Genomic DNA, 20,650 nt, shown 5'->3' on the forward strand with positions numbered 1-20,650 from the left:
GCTGGCGCAGTATGCCCTCCTGGATCATCACTTGTGAATACGTCGCACTGGAGCATTGGCAACAACAGCAGCAACTGATGTGAGAGAGGAAAAAAAATCCTGGCAGAATCAGGACATGAGTGGCAGAGGAGAGATAGGGTCGAAGATGCTTAAAAAGATTAGGGTGGGTGACTCAATAGACAGACAGCGTGGAGTAGAAGATGCAACAGATTTGGGGATCTGGCAATCACTCTGGGATTTCTTTGGATTTTGCTGTGTTCAGAATCCAGAACAGCTAAAGCATTCTGAGTTTTGCTTCTGCAGAATTATTCCAGATTAAGCTGTGAAACCTACCCCTGTTGGGGTATTCTCTCCTGGTCTTTCTGATCCCTTCCCTCCCTCCCTTCCCTGCTTCCCTTTAGCCAGTGATGTTCCAGTACAGGCACTGGTTTGAATAATGATTTGGCAGCACTTCTAGAATGCAATAATTTCAGCTTTGAAACAAAATATATTTTTTTTATTTTGCACACCCCTGTTACTATAGCAGTCTGGACACTCTCCTTCTACCTTAAGATCCTCCCGTTTCGATCTGGGTCTGCCTTTTTTTGCCAGATTTGCTTAACAACTACTATGCGCCTTAATTACCCTAGCACGGTTTTGTTCGCCCTCAGGGGGTGCGACCCGCCTCACTTTCCACTCTGACTCTTGATGAAGGGCCCAATTGCTGGGACCCTGAGAGATGGCTGGGCAGGGGCAGGGGCCTCCGGTTTAAATTTAATAAGAGGCCCCTGGTTACTTTCTTAGTCAAATTTTTTGTGGAGTTAGGGAGGGGGGAGGGTCGTGGTTGGTTGGAAATGGGGGGTAATCCACCAACTGTTGTTCAGGCCAGGTCCGGGACTGATCGCGGGGGGGGAGGAGCCGGGGTTGGCTGTCTCCGGAGCTCGGGAGCGGGTCATGGGACTACCTATTCCCACAACGTTAGGGAATGGCAGCAGGTGTACAAACAGAGGGCCGTATCGACATCCGGGAGGGCATCTCCGCTATTTACAAGCGGTGAGGCGCTCCGACCCTCTGCTTTCACCCCGAGGTCCCGGGAGCGAGGATGTGCAGCCACCTGAGCTCCGGCTGGTGTACTTGAATGCCAGGTCCGTTGTTAATAAGGCTCCTCTCGTCCGGGATTTGGTTGAGGGTGAGCATGCGGACCTGGCTTGCATTACGGAGACTTGGTTGGGCCCAGAGGGTGGCATCCCCCTGGTTGATCTTTGCCCACCAGGTTTCCGGGTGCTACACTGGCCTCGGACTCAGGGTAGGGGTGGGGGAGTGGCGGTGGTTATGAGAGAGACCTTGTGTCCACAGGAGGCCACCATTCTCCAGATAGAGTTTAGAGTTTAGAGTTTTATTTGATTTATATACCGCCCTTCTCCTTGGTAGGGACTCAGGGCGGTTCACAGGGCATATATAAAAAAGACAATACAAAAATTAAAAAAGATTAAACCCATGCCCAATTAAAACAGTAATACAAATTTAAAAACAATTAAAAACCCATAATCCCCCATCAGGCCAGACCAGCTATTTCAAACAGGTGGGTCTTCAGGCCCCGACGGAAAGTTCGGAGGTCTGGTGCCATCCGGAGCTCCACCGGCAGTTGGTTCCATAATGCCGGAGCGCCCACAGAGAAGGCCCTCCCCCTGGGGGCCACCAGTCGGCATTCCCTGACTGGCGGCACCCTGAGGAGGCCCTCTCTGTGGGAACGCACAGGGCGGAGGGGAATCGATGCCGGCAGCAGGTGGTCCCTGAGGTATCCCGGACCCATGCCATGTAGGGACTTAAAGATCGTAGCCAACACCTTGAACCTCACCCGAAAGACAACTGGTAACCAATGCAGCTCGCGGAGCAAAGGTGTAACATGGGAGTACCGGGAAACTCCCAAGAGTTGGGTGTGAATCTCTCCTACTGAGATGTGGTCCTAGGGCGCAGTTGGGCTTGCTGCTGGTGTACCTTTCGCCTAGTCGTGCAGCAGCAGCCCTGCCTGAGCTTCTCGATATCCTCTCGGGGCTGGTGATTGAGTTCCCCAAACTTATGGTTTTGGGCGACTTCAATCTACCATCCCTAGGAGGATCATCTGAGCTAGCTCGGGAGTTCATGGCTTCCATGACGGCCATGGACCTGACGCAAGTAATTTATGGACCGACTCATGTGGGAGGCCACACCATGGATTTGGTTTTTCTATCTGGACGGTGGTTAGATGATCTTGGTGGGGGCTCCCCAATTGTTATGCCCCTGTCATGGACCGATCATCATCTCCTGTGGCTGGTCTTCCGCTTTGCCACTCCCTGCGTGGGTGTGTTGAGCCAACTAGATGGTTCCGCCCCAGGCGCTTAATGGACCCTGAGAGGTTCCAGGCAGTGCTGGGGTCCCCACCTGCCTCCTTTGCTCACAGCTCAGCGGATGCCTTAGTGGAAGCCTGGGAAAGGGCAGCCACGGAGGCACTTGACTGAGTTGTACCCTTGCGGCCCCTGACCCGGTGCAGATCCCAGCGGGCTCCATGGTTCTCTGCGGAGCTCCGGGAGATGAAGCGTCAGAGGTGGGGCCTAGAGAGCCGTTGGAGGTCTAGCCGATCTGAATCCGACCGATTGCGACTAAGAACCTGTATTAGGTCTTATCTCGCAGCGATAAGGGTGGCGAGGTCTAATCACTTCGCTACCATTATCGTGTCCGCAGATAATCGCTTGGCCGCCCTGTTTAGGGTGACCCGCTCCCTCCTTAATCAGGAGGTGAGGGAGGAACCCTTGCAGGGCCGTGCCGAGGAGTTTAGTCAACATCTGTCGGACAAAATCGCTCGGATTCGGACCGGTTTGGACTCCGACTGGGCAGAGTCTGACGATCAGGACAGGGGTGGTCTTGTCAATGTTATCTGGGAGGAGTTCGATCCTGTGACTCCGGAGGAAGTAGACAGGATTATGGGGAGGCTGAGCTCCACCACATGTTTATTGGACCCATGCCCTTCCTGGCTGGTTTATGCGGCCCGGGAGGGGACATGAGGCTGGTTCCAGGCTGTTATAGCTGCATCTTTGAGTGAGGGTAGTTTCCCCGCCGTCTTGAAGGAGGCGGTGGTGAGACCTCTCCTCAAGAAGCCTGCCTTGGACCCAGCCGTGTTAAATAACTTTCGGCCGGTCTCCAACCTTCGCTTTCTTGCGAAGGTTGTTGAGAGTGTGGTGGCGCATCAGCTTCCTCTGGTTCTGGATGAAGCGGATTATCTAGACCCGTACCAATCGGGTTTCAGGCCCGGGTACAGCGCGGAGACGGCATTGGTCGCTCTGGTGAATGATCTCTGGAGGGCCCGGGACAGGGGATATTCCTCTATCCTAGTCCTATTAGACCTCTCAGCAGCTTTTGATACCATCGACCATGGTATCCTGCTGCGGCGTCTCAGGGGACTGGGAGTGGGAGGCACAGTTCTTCAGTGGTTCTCCTATCTCCTGGGATGTTCGCAGTCGGTGTTGGCAGGGGGGCAGAGGTCGACCCCGAGGTCTCTCGCTTGTGGAGTTCCTCGGGTCGGTCCTCTCGCCTCTCCTGTTCAACATCTATATGAAACCGCTGGGTGAGATCATTTGTGGTTTTGGAGTTGGGTATCATCAGTACGCTGATGATACCCAGCTTTTTATTTCAACCCCAAACCATCCCAGTGATGCCCTCGACGTGATGTCCCGTTGCCTGGAGGCGGTTCGGGTCTGGATGGGGAGGAACAGGCTTCGACTCAACCCTGACAAGACTGAGTGGCTGTGCGTACCGGCATCTCGGGATATTCAGAATATCCCATCTCTTTCTATGGGGGTTGAGTTATTACCCCCCGTAGATAGGGCTCGCAACTTGGGAGTCCTCCTAGATTCACAGCTCTCTTTAGAGGATCACATAGTAGCTGTGACTAGGGGGGCTTTCGCCCAGGTTCGCCTGGTGCGCCAGTTGCGGCCCTATCTAGACCGGGATGCCCTACGTACGGTCACTCATGCACTCATGACCTCTCGTTTAGACTACTGCATGGGGCTGCCCTTGAGGACCACTCGGAGGCTCCAACTGGTACAGAATGCAGCCGCGAGAGTCGTGTTGGGAGTCTCCCGATACTCCCACGTTACACCTTTGCTCCGTGAGCTGCATTGGCTCCCAGTTGCCTTCCGGGTGAGATTCAAGGTGATGGTAATGGTCTTTAAAGCCCTACATGGCATGGGTCCGGAGTACCTTAGGGATCACCTGCTGCCGGCATCAACGTCCCTCCGCCCTGTGCGCTCCCACAGAGAGGGCCTCCTCAGGGTGCCACCAGTCAGAGAATGTCACCTGGTGGCCCCCAGGGGGAGGTCCTTCTCTGTGGGCGCGCCGGAATTGTGGAACCGTTTGCCGGTTGAGCTCCGCACGGCGCCCGACCTTCGCTCCTTCCGACGCGATCTGAAGACCTACTTGTTCGAACAAGCCGGCCTGGCCTGATGGGTGATGGGTTTAGATTTTAATATTGTTTTAATGTATTTTAATTCATTGTTCTTAGTTTCTGGGCACCTGTTTAATCTCTTTTAATGTTTGTATTTTTGTATTATTTTTTTTATTGAAAAGTTTTAACATACAATTTTTCCCTTAGAAAATCCCCCCTCCCCCACCCTTCTCCCTCTCCCCCTTCCTCCCCCCCTCCCCCCCTCCCCCCCCCGACTTCCCAGAGCTAAATACAAGGTATATATAAAAAAAACAATCATAAACAACCATATACTAACAACCATAAACTCTAAAATCTATCACTCTCTAGCTTATATAGGATAAAACAAACCTTAGTAATATTAAATATATATAAAAAAAAACTAATATAGAAAAAGAAACAAAGAAAGAAGCCTTATTCAAATATAAAACTTCTTAACCCTATACTTATTCTGGATAAACTCAAACCATTCTCTCCCTTCCATAATATAGCGTTCCTGCAAGTAATCTTGCAAATAGGCCGAAATCTTCGCCATTTCAACCAAGTCGGAAACCTCTAAAGCCCACTCTTCTATGGTCGGCAGTTCCTCTTTCCAGTACTAACCTATCAAAAGTCTTGCTGCCGTAATTAAATTCAACATCAACTTAGTATGTTCCACCAGACTTTTATCCAAAAAGCGGTGATGAAGATGTAATATATTTTCATATATGGTGGACTTGTAAAAAAGTGTATTTTTGTATTTTTATATGTTTGCCCTGTTCACCGCCCTGAGTCCTTCGGGAGAAGGGCGGTATACAAATAAAATTATTATTATTATTATTATTATTATTATTATTATTATTATTATTATTATTATTATTATTATTATTATTATTATTATTGTTGTTGTTGTTGTTGTTGTTGTTGTTGTTGTTGTTGTTGTTTGTTGTTGTTATTATTATTATTGTTATTGTTGTTGTTGTTATTATTATTATTATTATTATTATTATTATGTAAGGAACATTTGCTTCCTTTGAATTATTTTTCTGGCTACAAAATCAAATGAAATATTCAAATTAAAAAGTTGCAAAATAGTTCATAATTTTTTTTTTTTTGCTTTACTGGAATTCAGTTTAATATTGGAGGGTATTTTTATATGGACAAATGCTTCAGTATCCTTACTGTGTGATCCCCTCTGCATTATTACAAACTCAGTCAAATAGTATTCAGAAGAGTTTACACCAAGTTATCGTTTCCCAATCTGGTCTTCTCCAGATTTGCTGTTGCAACTCCAAAATGCCTTACCAGCATAGCCAATGGCTGAGCTGCAATCCAAAAACTTTTGGAAAGCACCAAGGCAGGGAAGATTGTTGTAAGTAAGTGTATTAAGTATTCCAGCTTTTAGTAGTAATTAAATGTTATAAAATTTAAAACATGTAAACAAAGACAATTCACTTTTACACTTGTGTAATTCAACTTTTGTTCATTTTAGTCGCAAGGCATAGGTTTCAATGTTAAATTAATATATAACATAGATCCAAGTCTGTTTTGTGCACTTGCAGAGTCTTTCCATACTATAACCCATAAATATCCTGAAAAATACAAAGTGGCTGACTTGTAACTAGGGTTCTTTAATCTAGGGACTTACGTATGAATTATGCAATTTCAGAGAAGCATTCTCTAAAGCTGGCATGTGTACCCAGTCCTAGCAGCTAGTAATGTGGCCCCACAAAATTGTAAATTTTTATCATTATTGTGTGATTTTAGTGATATTTACATACATTAACTATACTATATATTTGATATGAGGCGGAAGACAACTCCTCTTCACTAAGTGCAGCCGGGGCAAGCTAAAAGGTTGGACACGCATGGTCCAACAGAGCTTATAGTTATATTGTGTCTTCCCTACCATATGGGAGTGAAAAATGGTAGGTAGTTGGTGGGTGTGAGTAACAGCACTGACCACTGATCACTCCACACTTTCCCCCCCCCCTCTATGCTGTAGAGTCAACGGGATGGGGAGAGAGAGAGACCTAAGAAGTGGAAAGTGCCAATTTCCTTGTGCAGTAGCTGAGGGTTAAAAATTCACTGACAGATTACAGTTTTACATATCTGGTGATCTGCACTGCTGTAGCATGTATATAGGTCAGATGGTCAGGGGAATTAATGATTTAATTAGCCAGGCCATGCTGTAGCAGCTGAGAAGGGCTGGGTTGCCTGCCTAAGTTCCTCCAAGTCCTCTAGTACTGCCTGTTCTTTTGCCCTACCTTTATGGAACAGCTGTTAGGCTGTATTTCTGCTGCTGTCACCTATTTTGGGGGAATACTTTGACCTGGCCTCCTCCTCTGATCAGAACAGAATGTGAGACAAAAAGGGGATCTCACACTCTGAAGACCATTACTTGCCAGGGAATAAATTCTTAGTTGAAATGAAATAGCAGTGTCACTGTTGTAAACCAGCACAAGAAGCTATTTTGATTTATACGGCTTCAGTCTAAAAAGACTTTAAGAGCATTTAGGAAAAAGCTTTGCCTGAATTAGACTTTAGATATATGTGTGATTAGTAAAAATTAGTAAAGATTAGTAAAAACAAACAAACAACAAACCCAGTGCTTTTAAGTCCTGCTGACTTCAATAACAGTAAGTATAACACAAATAATGAAAAAGAAACATGAACTCTATACTGCCACCTCCTGGTCATTGTAATTTTAGGAGTGTGACTAGAGAAAATAATTCCCCCTCTCCTTCTGAGGTGTTGGAACAAAAGCACAATTTATATTTTAAAAATTAACTATTAAAAATAAAAATGTAAAGATTACTTTTAGCTTTAGGAAGTCACATACAAAGCCAATTACAGATGGAAAAATAAAGAACATAATGCCAATAAGACAGCAAACAATGCCTTAAAATCAGTGTCCCATAAAATGCTATCAGGGCGATTTGGTACAGATCCACATTGAGGGAGATCTGTGGCTCAAAGAGCCTAAGAAGGAACAAAAATACAGGAAGCAAAGTTGGCCTTACAAACTTCAAACACAAAAGTTATCAAGGGCAATTTCCAAAAAACAATCAAGCAGACACACCCACAAAAAATAAAGCACAAATGCCTGGCAGTGTATTTCATTTTGCTGTTCCTGTTTCTCGGTAATTCATCTCAATAAACCTTGCTCCTTACAGATTTCCAGCTGTTGATCAGAGGCTTTTGAATGATGACATTTCCTCCTTTGAATCCTGATCTAGAGCTTCTCCTTAACCTCCATTCTCCAGGGAAATCAGTTTGGCACATTACCACAGACAGTTTACTTTTTCATAAACCTGGAATATTGCCCTTTGTTTTTCTCAAGCTTGGTCTTTTTCCAAGAAACCAACTCTCCCCTGGCTTTCACCAGTTCTCATTCCAAGCCTTCATTATCTGAGGATGTGTTCATTCCCTTAATGTGTCTTGTATCTAACCACAATCTTGCTCACTGTCCCTTGAGAAAAAGACTTTACCAGAAAGGGTGAGGCCTAGAGGATTTTTTTTTAAAAAAAATCTGTTCAGGCAAGCCTCTCCTTTCCCCCCTTTCCCTCTTGAGGATTACAAAATGACTGAACTGTTTTGCTCTCTAGCCAAAAAGGAAGGGCTTTGGATAATCTTCCTATGTCCTATCAAGTATTCTTTACCAGTAATGGAGGGCTGGGGAAAGTCTCTTTCTCTGCTTACTTTTGAAATTTCGGTGTATTATCCATCTGGGTGAAAATCTGTGAGTGGGAACCTCTCTTTACTTATCTAAAAACATGTTTGTGTAAATGGGGATTTACCTTTTGACTACATTTGCAGACATAACCTCTGAGAAATAGTAAATGAATAGAAAGTTTAGCTGCAGGCTCAAGAATCACTGAACATTTATTTTATGGTGATTGTCTTAGCTACCAGCTAGTTGTGAAGATGCAAGGAGTTTCTATGCAAGTTCCTCTGTAGAAGCATTGTGATAAGAAGGAATTATGGCACTGGGTTTCATCTGGAGGAATGCATCACTTAGGAAGCCTTTGCAACAGCTGGATCTTTTGCAAAAACGCAGAGACAGGATTTCACAATAATGAAAGAGGTCAGCAATGAAGTCTGGATGCGGTCTTCATTTGTAGAATATATCTCAGGTGTGGTTGAAATTATTTATGAAATTATATTGGCTCATCCAGATATATGACTAAAAGTTAGCTCAATCCCTCATGCCTAGGTCATCTCTCATTTGGACTACAGCTGGTCCTCAATTTACAACCATTCGTTTAGTGACTGTTTGAAGTTACAATGGCACTGAAAAAAGTGACTTATGGCCATTTTTCACACTTACGACCGTTGCAAGCATCTCCATGGTTACGTGATCAGAATTTGGATACTTGGAAACTGGCATATGTTTATGACAGCTGCAGTGTCCTGGGGCCATGTGATCACTTTTTGCAAACTTCTGACAAGCAAATTCAATGGGGAAGCAAGATTCATTTAACCATGTTACTAACTTAACAACTGCAGTGATTCACGTCACAATTATGACAAGGAACAATTGTAAAATAGGGCAAAACTCCCTTAACAACTGTCTGGCTTGACAACAGAAATTTTGGGCTCAACGTGGTCGTACGTCATTGTTGTGATTCAGGGTCAGCCTGTGGGTTCGGCAGTTGGGTCGGACGACTCAGAGGAGGAGGGGGGTGTTGAAGAGCTTGCTGAGGGGGTTGGAGAGCTTGCTGATGAGAGCCCTCAGCCAGGCCCCTCCCACCTGGTCACGACGGAGACCCAGCTGTGTGAGCCTGACAGCGTGGATGAAGATGACCCACAGCTGGCCCTGTTCAAGGACGCCCGACGCAGGAGGCAGTCAATCAGGAGTAAACAGAGGAAGGCAATGGGGCACCTCGGAAGGAGGCAGAGAGAAGCCACGCCCTGAACTGTATAAAAGGGGAATGCGTGGGAGGGCTGGTTTGCTGAAGGCAACCGCTTGAATAGCTCCTGTTTCATGGTTCGTGTCTTGTTTGCTTTTGTATCCATAAATTTGGTAGGATTAGTTCCAGCCTCTTGCCTTCTTGTAAAAGGGGTTGTCCCTGCTTTTTCTGCAGGGCCGGTAGCAGGCTGGTACAGAACAGTCATGGGCTACTTGTATTGCAATGCACTCTACATGTGGCTAGCCTTGAAGAGTATTCAGAAACTACTATTCGTACAGAAAGCCACACAGGCAGGTCTAGATACCTCTAAGCTGGCACATATTAACACCTCTATTGCATGAGCTGTACTGATTGCCAGTTTGCTTTCAGGTCCAATTCAAATAACCAACCAAGTGTTGGTTATTAAGCCCTTCATGACATGGGGCCAGGTTATCTGAGGAACTGTCTTGCTTCAGTGGCTGAGGGCAGAAGGGCCTTGCTACGTATCCCGTTGGTCAAGGAATTCTAGCTTGTGGGATCCAGGAGAAGAGCCATTTCTGCCATGACCCCTGCCTTTGGAACATCTTTCCACTAGAAGTGAGATCTGCTTCCACCCTCTTGGCCTTCTAAAAGGCCCTGAAGACATGGCGCTGGTGGATGGCTTGGGCCCCCGATGGGAATTATTATTATTTTTATTATTATTATTTATTGAATTTTTATACCGCCCTTCTCCCGAAGGACTCAGGGCAGTGAACAGGGCATATAAATAGAAATACAAAAGTTAAAAAAAGGATTAAATAATTGCCCAATTAAAACAATCAAAATATAAAACCCATTAAAACCCTAACATTCCCCCATCAGGCCAGGCCAGCTTGTTCGAATAGATGGGTCTTTAACCCGCGCCGGAAGGAGCGAAGATCCGGTGCCATCCGGAGCTCAACCGGCAGTTGGTTCCATAAAGCCGGGGCGCCCACAGAGAAGGCCCTCCCCCTGGGGGCCACCAGCCGGCATTCTCTGACCGGAGGCACCCTGAGGAGGCCCTCTCTGTGGGAACGCACAGGGCGGAGGGGAGTTGACGCCGGCAGCAGGTGGTCCCCGAGGTATTCCGGACCCATGCCATGTAAGGACTTAAAAACCATCACCAAGACCTTGAACCTCACCCGGAAGACAACTGGTAGCCAATGCAGCTCGCGGAGCAAAGGTGTAACATGGGAGTACCGGGAAACTCCCAAGACAACTCTCGCGGCCGCATTCTGTACCAGTTGGAGCCTCCGAGTGGTCTTCAAGGGAAGTCCCATGTAAAGAGCATTGCAGTAGTCCAGACGAGAGGTCACGAGCGCATGAGTGACCGTACACAGGGCATCCCGGTCCAGATAGGGCCGCAACTGACGCACCAGGCGAACCTGGGCGAAAGCCCCCCTAGTCACGGCTACTATGTGATCTTCTAGAGTAAGCCGTGAATCTAGGAGGACTCCCAGGTTGCGAGCCCTGTCCACGGGGGGTAAAAACTCACCCCCCATAGAAAGAGATGGAACATTTTGAATGTCCCGGGATGCCGGAATGTACAGCCACTCAGTCTTGTCAGGGTTGAGCTGAAGTCTGTTCCTCCCCATCCAGACCCGAACCGCCTCAAGGCAACGGGACATCACAGCGAGGGCATCACTGGGGTGGTTTGGGGTCAAAATAAAAAGTTGGGTATCATCGGCATATTGATGATACCCAACTCCAAAACCACGAATGATCTCACCCAGCGGTTTCATGTAGATGTTAAACAGGAGAGGCGAGAGGACCGATCCCTGAGGAACTCCACAAGCGAGAGCCCTTGGGGTTGACCTCTGCCCCCCTGCCAACACCGACTGCGAGCGTCCCAGGAGATAGGAGGAGAACCACTGAAGAACTGTGCCTCCCACTCCCAATCCCCTGAGACGCCGCAGCAGGATACCATGGTCGATGGTATCGAAAGCCGCCGAGAGGTCTAATAGGACTAGGACAGAGGAATGTCCTCTGTCCCGAGCCCTCCAGAGATCATTCACCAGAGCGACCAATGCCGTCTCCGTGCTGTACCCGGGCCTGAAACCCGATTGGGACGGGTCTAGATAATCCGCTTCATCCAGAACCAGAGGAAGCTGATGCGCCACCACACTCTCAACAACCTTCGCAAGAAAGCGAAGGTTGGAGACAGGACGAAAGTTGTTTAACACAGCTGGGTCCAAGGCAGGCTTCTTGAGGAGAGGTCTCACCACCGCCTCCTTCAAGACGGTGGGGAAATTACCCTCACTCAAAGAAGCAGATATAACTGCCTGGAACCAGCCTCGTGTCCTCTCCCTAGCTGCATAAGCCAGCCAAGAAGGGCACGGGTCCAATAAACATGTGGTGGAGCTCAACCTCCCCATAATCCTGTCCACTTCCTCAGGGGTCACAGAATCAAACTCCTCCCAGATAACATTGACAAGACCGCCCGTGTCCTGATCGTCGGACTCTGCCCAGTTGGAGTCCAAACCGGTCCGAATCCGAGCGATTTTATCCAACAGATGTTGACCAAACTCCTCGGCACGACCCTGCAAGGGATCCTCCCTCACCTCCTGATTAAGGAGGGAGCGAGTCACCCTAAACAGGGCGGCCGGGCGATTATCTGCAGACGCGATGAGGGCAGAGAAGTAATTACACCTCGCCGCCCTCATCGCTGCGAGATAAGACCTAATATAGGTTCTTAGTCGCTTTGTGCTAAAGGTGGTTCTGAAGTAATAGAGGAGATCCCACTTCCCTATTGCTTGTGCACTTGGTTCTTAGTTTTATTTAATTCTTCTTAATTTTAATGTTTTTGTATTTGCTTTTATTGTATTGCACTGTAAGCTGTCCAGATAGTGCTTTGGATAGTGAGAAGGGTGGCATATAAATTTAATAAATAAAAATAAATAAAAATTAAGTAAATGAAAGTTTCATGAACCAGGATTCCCATGCAAATCTTGTGGAGTTTCAGTGATCATGAGAACAGTGAGAAATCAGCCCAAAACTACATGGGAGGATCTTGTCAATGATCTCAAGGCAACTGGGACCACCGTCACCAAGAAAACAATTGGTAACACACTACACCATGAAGGATTGAAATCCTGCAGCACCTGCAATGTCCCCCTGCTCAAGAAAGCACATGTACAGGCCCACCTGAAGTTTACCAATGACGTCTGAATGATTCAGAGGAGAACTGGGTGAAAGTGTTGTGGTCAGAGGAAACCAAAATCGAGCTTTTTGGCATCAGCTCAACTTGCCATGTTAAGAAGAGGAGGAATACTGCCTATGACCCCAAGAACATCATCTGCACCGCAAACATGGAGGTGGAAACATTATGCTTTGGGGGTGTTTTTCTGCTAAGGGGACAGGACAACTTCACCGCATCAAGGGGATGATGGATGGGGCCATGTACCTCAAATCTTGGATGAGTACCTCCTTCCCTCAGCCAGTCTCCAGACCTTAATCCCATATAAAATCTGTGGAGGAAGCTGAAGTTTTGAGCTGCCAAACATCATCCTCGAAACCTTAATGACTTGGAAAGGATCTGCAAAGAGAGTGGGACAAAATCCCTCCTGAGATGTGTGCAAACTTGGTGGCCAACTACAAGAAATGCCTGATCTCTGTGATTGCCAATAAGGGTTTTGCCACCAAGTACTAAGTCATGTTTTGCGAAGGGGTCAAATACTTATTTCACTCATTAAAATGCAAATCAATTTATAACTTTTTGGAAATGCATTTTTCTGGATTTTTTGTTGTTGTTCTGTCTCTCACTGTTAAACCTACCATTAAAATTATAGACTAATCATTTCTTTGTCAGTGGGCAAACCTACAAAATCAGCAGGGGATCAAATAATTTTTCCCCTCACTGTAGCACATTGATTTGTGCTTCTTAGATTGTAAGCCGCCCTGAGTCTTCGGAGAAGGGCGGGATATAAATGGGATTAAAAATAATAATAATAATAATAATAATATTTTTTCCCTCACTGTAGTTGATTAATTCGAGAGTGCTGGCTCCTGCCTGAGGCAATGTACACTGTGATTGGTTGTTGTAGAGGGGGAGTTTCCCTGTTTTCCTACCTTTTTCTTCTGGGTTCCCTGTATGCTCTGATTTTACCTCATGATGCTCCTGTTTGCCTGACTATCTTGTTGCTGTAAATATAGATGTAAAACATATTTACTTATATAAAACTGCAAGTTTGTGTCAACGTCTCTGACTTCATTTGGATACCTGCACAATTCCTTGACATGGTATATAAATATAAAAACAGCAGCAACTAGGAACTTGTCTTTATGAACCGAAATTGTTCTTAAACAACATATCCAGGACACTGATGTTTACATCAATGTAAGTCTGGTTCCCATCCTCAAAACTTGTGTGATTTTCCTAAAAGTGGTTAAGGTACTAGACAGAAAACAGGAAAATATGTTCTAGTGCTGCCTTGGGCAAGAAAGCCAGCTGAGTGACTTTGGACCAGTCCTTCTTGTTAAGGAATTTATTGTGCAGGGTCTCCTCGTGCTACCAAAGAGTTGCACAGACAAGGAAGGGCACTGAGAGCAGTAAAAGTCACACACAGAAATACACTGAGTTCTAAAAGCAAAAAGTATTTTACTTTGAGGTGGTGTAAGAACAAAAATGCACAGTCAAAAATAAACAGTCCAAGTCATACACAATAGCAACAGTCCAAGGAGTAATCCAAACTACAAAGTCTTCTTACCGGTCCAGAGGTCAATACACAGTTCAGGTTTACAACAGTAGTAAACCAACAGCAGAGCAAAAACAGTAACAGTAGAAAGCAGTGAATTCAGAGAGAGAGAGAAGCTACGTTCCTAGCTTCCTCTTATGGCCATGAGAACACTTACACACCCATTGGCCAATTAACTTCTTAAAGACATAGCATTATGGTTAATATATTTTCAACCCAACATTGTAGGCTAACACCATATGCCTAACATTCTCCCCTTTGGGTAGAATAATATATAACTCTTACAATCTTATGCACATTCTTTCACAATTAGCATTGTGTTTCACAGCACTTTGTACCTTCGTAAAATGGTCTGCAATATTTACATCAGATGGACAATACTCTAACTGTATTAATTTATCTTTGACACATTGTCTGACATTTAAATAACGAAGATCAGTATGTTTAGATCTTGTTCTTACTGCAGCATTATTAGCCATCTTTATTGCAGCTTGATTGTCCTCATACACAATGAATGGATCATTTACATTTAAACCCATATCTAACAATAATTGTTTGTACACTAGCAGTTCTGTACATAACACTGATAAACATGAAAATTCAGCCTCCATTGTAGATAAGCTTATGTGTTTTTGTCTAATAGACTTCCATCCAATTAAAGAATCACCCAACATTACAGCCAACCCTGAGGTAGATTTACGACTGTTTGAATCAGAGGCAAAACTCGCATCTGCATATGCAGTAAGGATTAACTCACGATTTGGCTCTAAATATAACGAGTAGTGAATAGTTTGCTTCAAATACCTTAATACCCGTTTAGCTGATTGCCAGTGTCTAACAGTTGGATTATTGTTGTACCTAGCTAATTGGTTTACACAGTAAGAAATATCAGGTCTAGTCCAATTACTCAGATACATAAGACTTCCTATCAAAGATTGGTACATAGTCTTATCAAATACAGGACTCTCAACATTAGTGTCCTTAAAATCCATAGCCATCGGAGTTTTTGCTGGTTTACACATTTCCATATTGTATCTCTTTAATAACTGAGATATCTTACTGGCTTGCGACACCTTAAAACCCCTATTTGTTTTCACAATATCTAACCCCAAATAGTGGCTAATTTCTCCAAGATTTCTAATTGTGAATTTATTTTGCAATCTTGAAATGATAGTTTGTGCTTCTAACTCAGTTTTTGTTATTATTGCAATATCATCTGTGAATAATAAGAGAAAAGATAATGCTCCGTTGTGTTCTCTTCTAAACAAACAAGGATCAGCATTACTGGCTACAAAACCTATTGCACTTAACTCATTAACTAAACATGTATTACACTCATAGCCTGATTGTTTCAATCCATAGAGGCTTTTCTTTAATTCCCAACAATCATGGTCTCTATCACTGGTCAATCCTGGTGGTATTCTTAAATAAATAGTATGTTGCAATGGAGCATGTAGATATGCAGTTTCAACATCTACATGGTTAACCATATATTGGTTTTTAGCCGCCCATACTAAAGCTGCTCTTAAAGTAGTTGCCCTTAGACTGGGTGCAAACACTTCGTCATAATCCTCAGTAGTTTGGGCAAAACCTTGTGCAACCAAACGTGCCTTATGGGTTATAGTTCCGTCTACACCCTTCTTTATTTTATATATCCATTTACAACCTATAGCTTGCTCACCAGGTGGCAGTTTTGCTTTCACATAAACCTTAAGATCCTGCAAAGAATTCAACTCCCTGTTCATTGCAGCTTTCCATGATGCTTGTTCCTTTTCAGGATACATCCTGATCTCATCATAGTTAGATGGCTCTACACTAACTTGACATACTATACTAGCTTCATAGCGATCAGGTGGATGTCTGATACGCATTGAACGCCAAGGAATTACAGGGCTTTGAATTTCTGTCTCCTTTCCTTCCTCTGATTCCTCTTTTATCTCCCCTATCTCCTCTTCATCTTTTATATTTACAGGAGATGTATTATCATTACTAGTTACGTTATCAGAGGAGTCCTCAAACACTAGAGGATCAGTATTAACAGTTACTTGCTCTAACCTATCCCAACCAACGTGCTCAAGGAATTTTGCACTAGCACTGTTATATACATTAGTTGTGCCTCGTTCCCAGAAACGATAGGATCTGTGATTAGCTTCGTAACCTACGAAGTATAATTGCCTAGCCCTATGTTGGCCTTTACTCCTGAGTTGTGCAGGAATGTGGACCCAAGCTGGGGTGCCAAACGTGTGCAGGTAATCAAGGTTTGGTCTTCTACCATGCCATATTGTATATGGTATTTTACCAGTAGAAGTATTAACAACTATATTCAGAACATGGTTTGCACATTTTGCTGCCTCCCCCCACAGTCTATCTGTTAAGCCAGAATCTCTTAACATGGTTCTCATCATGGCTTGTAACGTTTGCCCACGTCTCTCAACAAAAGCATTATGTTGAGGCCTATAAGGGGCTGAACGTTTATGCTCAATGCCAGCTGATTGTAACATATCAACAAAACGCTTATTTGTAAATTCAGTACCATTATCAGTAATTATGCACTGAACCTTTCTCTTTGTTTTTCTCTCCACGAACTTCAGCCAGTTTGCAAATTGTTGGAAAGTATCTGCCTTTGACTTAAGCAGATAACAAAAACCATATCTAGAGTAGTGGTCCAATATACTTAAAATATAACATGACCCTCCTAAACTTGGTTTCATGGGTCCAATTAAATCAGCAAACACAACTTCCAAAGGTACAGTTGTTTTGAAGCTGTTTATCCTGTTGGCCGGACTTGCCTTACTCTTTTCCTGATTACAGGCATTGCAATTCAAATACTTACTACATGGCTTCAGTTTAACTCCCTCTACTAATTCCACTGTTTTACGTAGTGAGTTAAAGTTTACATGCCCTAACCGCCTATGCAATAAATGTATACATTCATCATGTGGCTTCTTGTTCTCACATATTGAGTTAGCTTTAACTGTACTAACCTGGTTACTTGTGAGAACGAATAAACCATTATTCAAATTAGCAGTTACACAGGTTCCATTCCTCTCAATAGTGCATTGCTCCCCTCTGAATGTTACCACAAACCCAACCTTAACCAATTCCCTTACAGATAACAGGTTGAATCTTAGTTTAGGTATATATAACATAGGTAACTGTTCATCAATGCATGGACAATAGGAATTACCTTCACCAGAGGCCTTCATCCTCCAACCATTGGCCAGTGAAACATATTGGTTGCTGTTTTTCATATTAACAAACCTCTCTTTCACTTTAGTAATGCATTGTGAAGCCCCACTATCAACAACCCACAATTCATTGTTTCTGGATGTTGGTTCACCAGAAATAGCCAAACCAATGCCCTTCTTAGCCTTCCCACTGCTATTCACATTCTGTTTTTTACCCTTTCTACAGAATTTGGCTATATGCCCTCTAGCCCCACAAGAATAACATTTCTTGACATTGTAAGCAGTGGAGAATGGCTGCTTCTCTCGTGGCTGTGTCTCTCTCAGCTGGTCCACTTGTCTCTCCCAGTCCAGCCCACCTTCCAGGATTGTTATTGCGAGAAAAACAGAATAAGGAAAGAATATTGTGTCTGTTTGCTGCCTTGAGTTATAAATAAATAAATGGGTACCTTCCAACTTCTTACTTGTCCTCATAAGCATTCTGAATTTTTGATTTTTACTTTAGCTTTTACTTTGGCCAGAATTGATGCATTATTCTTTGCTTTTTTGTTAAGAGTTTTACAAAAATGCCCCTTCAAACCAGCATGCATGCCTCTGTGAGGATGACTCAGTCTGTTCCATTTTTTTTGCTTTATCAACAACAGTGTTTTTTCAAATTTGGCAAATTTAAGATGTGTGAACTTCAGCGCCCAGAATTTCCCAGTTAAGTTGATTTTTCTTATCCTGCTGCTGTTAACGTAAATTTTTTGTGAATGTTGTGTCCATGTAGGCAGCGTTATGGTTGTGCGTTTGTATCCTTGGGTTGCTCAGTTTTTCCTTATAATTGAAGAACTATACTACTTTTTTTCTTTTATCTGTTTCTGTTTATAGATGTGTGTATGTGCTCATATACACTGATTTGGTTTAAATCCCACTAAATCCCACTACAAACAGCAAACTACCCTGTTCATAGTGAAGAGACTTGCATGTTTGCTAGTTCAGAGAAAGGCTGTCTTCAGTCTAGTATACACAGATATATTAGTTGCAAACTGAAACCCTTTTCATCTCAATAAATGTGGTAAATTCTTTACTGTTAAATAAAGTTTTAATCATTCACAATCAGTTGATTATGTAAAGAGTACAGAGTACAATTCTTTATGTTAATCTTTCCAGATTAAACAGGAATATAACCTTACAAGAAAAATCTCAGTTTATCATTTGGGGATGGTGGCAGCAATATTTTAAAGAATATTTATTAATGTAGATTAAGATTATCCACTCCTGACCAAATAAACTAAGGTTTCACTATTTCCCTCAAGAAAAGAATCTCAGCTATAAAAAAAATCCCAGTAATGGTTTGGGAAGGAAAGAATGCCCACCAAAGATGTAATAAAGAGACTGAAATGAATGCTACTTTAGGGCAGTGCTAAATATACACTATGTAGTTCAGGGTAGGTAGAAGAGATTACTGGGGAAAATTTGCTTGTAAATGGCTGAATGTATTGATAACTAGTCTCATGCAAAAAAGGCAGACTGGTTATACTATACAGTAGTATAATGTATAATAATATACATTTTCATTCTTCGGTGATTAATTCAATATTCTATTTGCTGCATTTCTCAGTATACATGCAGAAGCATTTCAGACTGTCAGTTTTCAAACCATTACAGTAAAGTGGAAAATTGGAATCCTATATTTGCTGTTTTTCACATAACAAGTGTGCTTTGTTCTGGTATGCAGATTACTGAGGAACTTTCATAGTGGAAAATTTTCTCCTAAATGTTTTTGTTAGCAGTTTATGCTATTCCAAACTCAATGTTTCTTTTCTCTCTGTAGAATTTTCTGCTTGCTGGCATGTAACAGTTGAGTTTGGCAACTCAAATTCTTGTGTCAATGATAAATACATTGCAAAATGTATAACTTCTTTCTGTTGCAATAGTTTTAGCATGCTGTTTTCTTTTTAGATCATAGCTGAACTTAAGACAACCATTTCCTCTCTGACAGAGGAAAGCAACCAGCGGCAACTTGCTGGAGAAAGGCGTCTGCAAGATGTTTTACAAAAGTTTGAAGATGAGAAACAGCAGCTGATTAGAGATAATGACACAGCAATCAAGGTAATCTGGGGCTTTGAGTCAATTATGCTGCCAGCTGTTTGAGTATAATTAAAAGTTTTGAAAATATTGACTGTGGCCTTAAAAATGCATGTTGAAGTTACGCTTTTATAGAAGTCAGCAATTCTTTTTCTCTAGAAATTTCATATAAAATACGCTTGTTATTTTTGTTGTGTTTTAGATGCATTGTGAATGCTAAAAAATACAGTGAATGAAAATTTCTAAGCACATTAGATGGTTAATTTAAAAATATCTATTGCTTGCCTTCTTTGTGGGATTTAACAAAATTCATTCACGTTTCCTTAAACACACGCTTGAATATGTGGTTCATTTACAGTTTGAAATATTCAGCATGTGAAAAGTTACATTTTTGTGCTTCCTTACCAAATTTCATAAACATGAATAGTAAGAGCTAGAATAAAGGGGGGTGGGTTTCATCCTTGTATCAGAGTTGGACTCTAACTGGGTCTTCTTGAAGTATCTGAGTCAGGGTTTGGCTGTGTTAATGTAGGAATTTAATCTAGTGATCTTCAGAAAAAAATGAATAGATTCTAAGAGCTCTTTTAATGTGTCCAGCTGTGCATTAGTTCCCTGTCCCTGTTTGTTAGTCATGGACACCCATCACATGACATGTAGTTCGGTCCAAGTGATGGTGACTTCATTCTTGATTGAGGATCCTTGATTAATTTGTATTTTGTACTTAGTTTGGGATTGATAATTATATCCATCCATGACTATTCCATGTCTTAGAAATTTTCTTTGCCACCATATCTATTCTAACTGAAGTGGGGCCTATTCATTTGGCAACTGGTGGACCCAATTGGATTTCAGAAGCAACTTGGGTTTTACCCCAAAGCTCTGGTGCATGGATTGGTGGAAGTCTTGGTCATTGCTTGTAATGAGCATGTGATAGGCATGTGGATTGGGTCATACCAGTGTGGACTCTTTTTGTTTATGGATCATATAGAGTTTCATGATTTACTAAGGAACTGTAGAAGATGAAGCGATACAGTGATGCCTGGAACATTGCTAGTGAAAGATGAAAAGTAAAGCCAACCAAGCACAGATAAGAGCCTTTATTATGATGTACTTTGTAGCAATAAGGGCAGCAAAGCAAATGTATTTCTCTGCTCTTATCACATCTGCAGATAGCCAACCAGCAGTCTTGTTTCAGATTGCCATGTCCCTCCTTGGGAAGGAAGAGCCATGAAAGCTCTTGCAGAGCAATTTTGGAGAATATATTGTACTCATCATCTGTCAGAGAAAGTCAGTTTATTTCACTTGTTGATGGTGCTGGCTGGACAAATCCTTTAGGAAGTGACCTCTGGGAGGAGTTTGAGCCAATCAGTGAGC

At 43.3% G+C, this 20,650-nt stretch overlaps 1 protein-coding gene across 3 annotated transcripts in view; it reads left to right on the forward strand.

Annotated features, from left to right (window-relative positions):
• CEP112 (centrosomal protein 112) overlaps positions 1–20,650 on the forward strand; it is a gene marked incomplete at its 3' end in the record, with an annotated part of 303,692 nt that overhangs the window by 206,651 nt on the left and 76,391 nt on the right. For all 3 annotated transcript variants that reach the window (XM_081318537.1, XM_081318536.1, XM_081318538.1), the window contains one exon: positions 19,151–19,300. In XM_081318537.1, the coding sequence (XP_081174663.1) occupies positions 19,151–19,300 (150 nt within the window). The remainder of the gene's footprint in view (positions 1–19,150; positions 19,301–20,650) is intronic.

Source organism: Vipera berus, assembly GCF_964194415.1.
Source record: "Vipera berus genome assembly, chromosome: 2".
Classification (NCBI taxonomy): Eukaryota; Metazoa; Chordata; class Lepidosauria; order Squamata; family Viperidae; genus Vipera; species Vipera berus.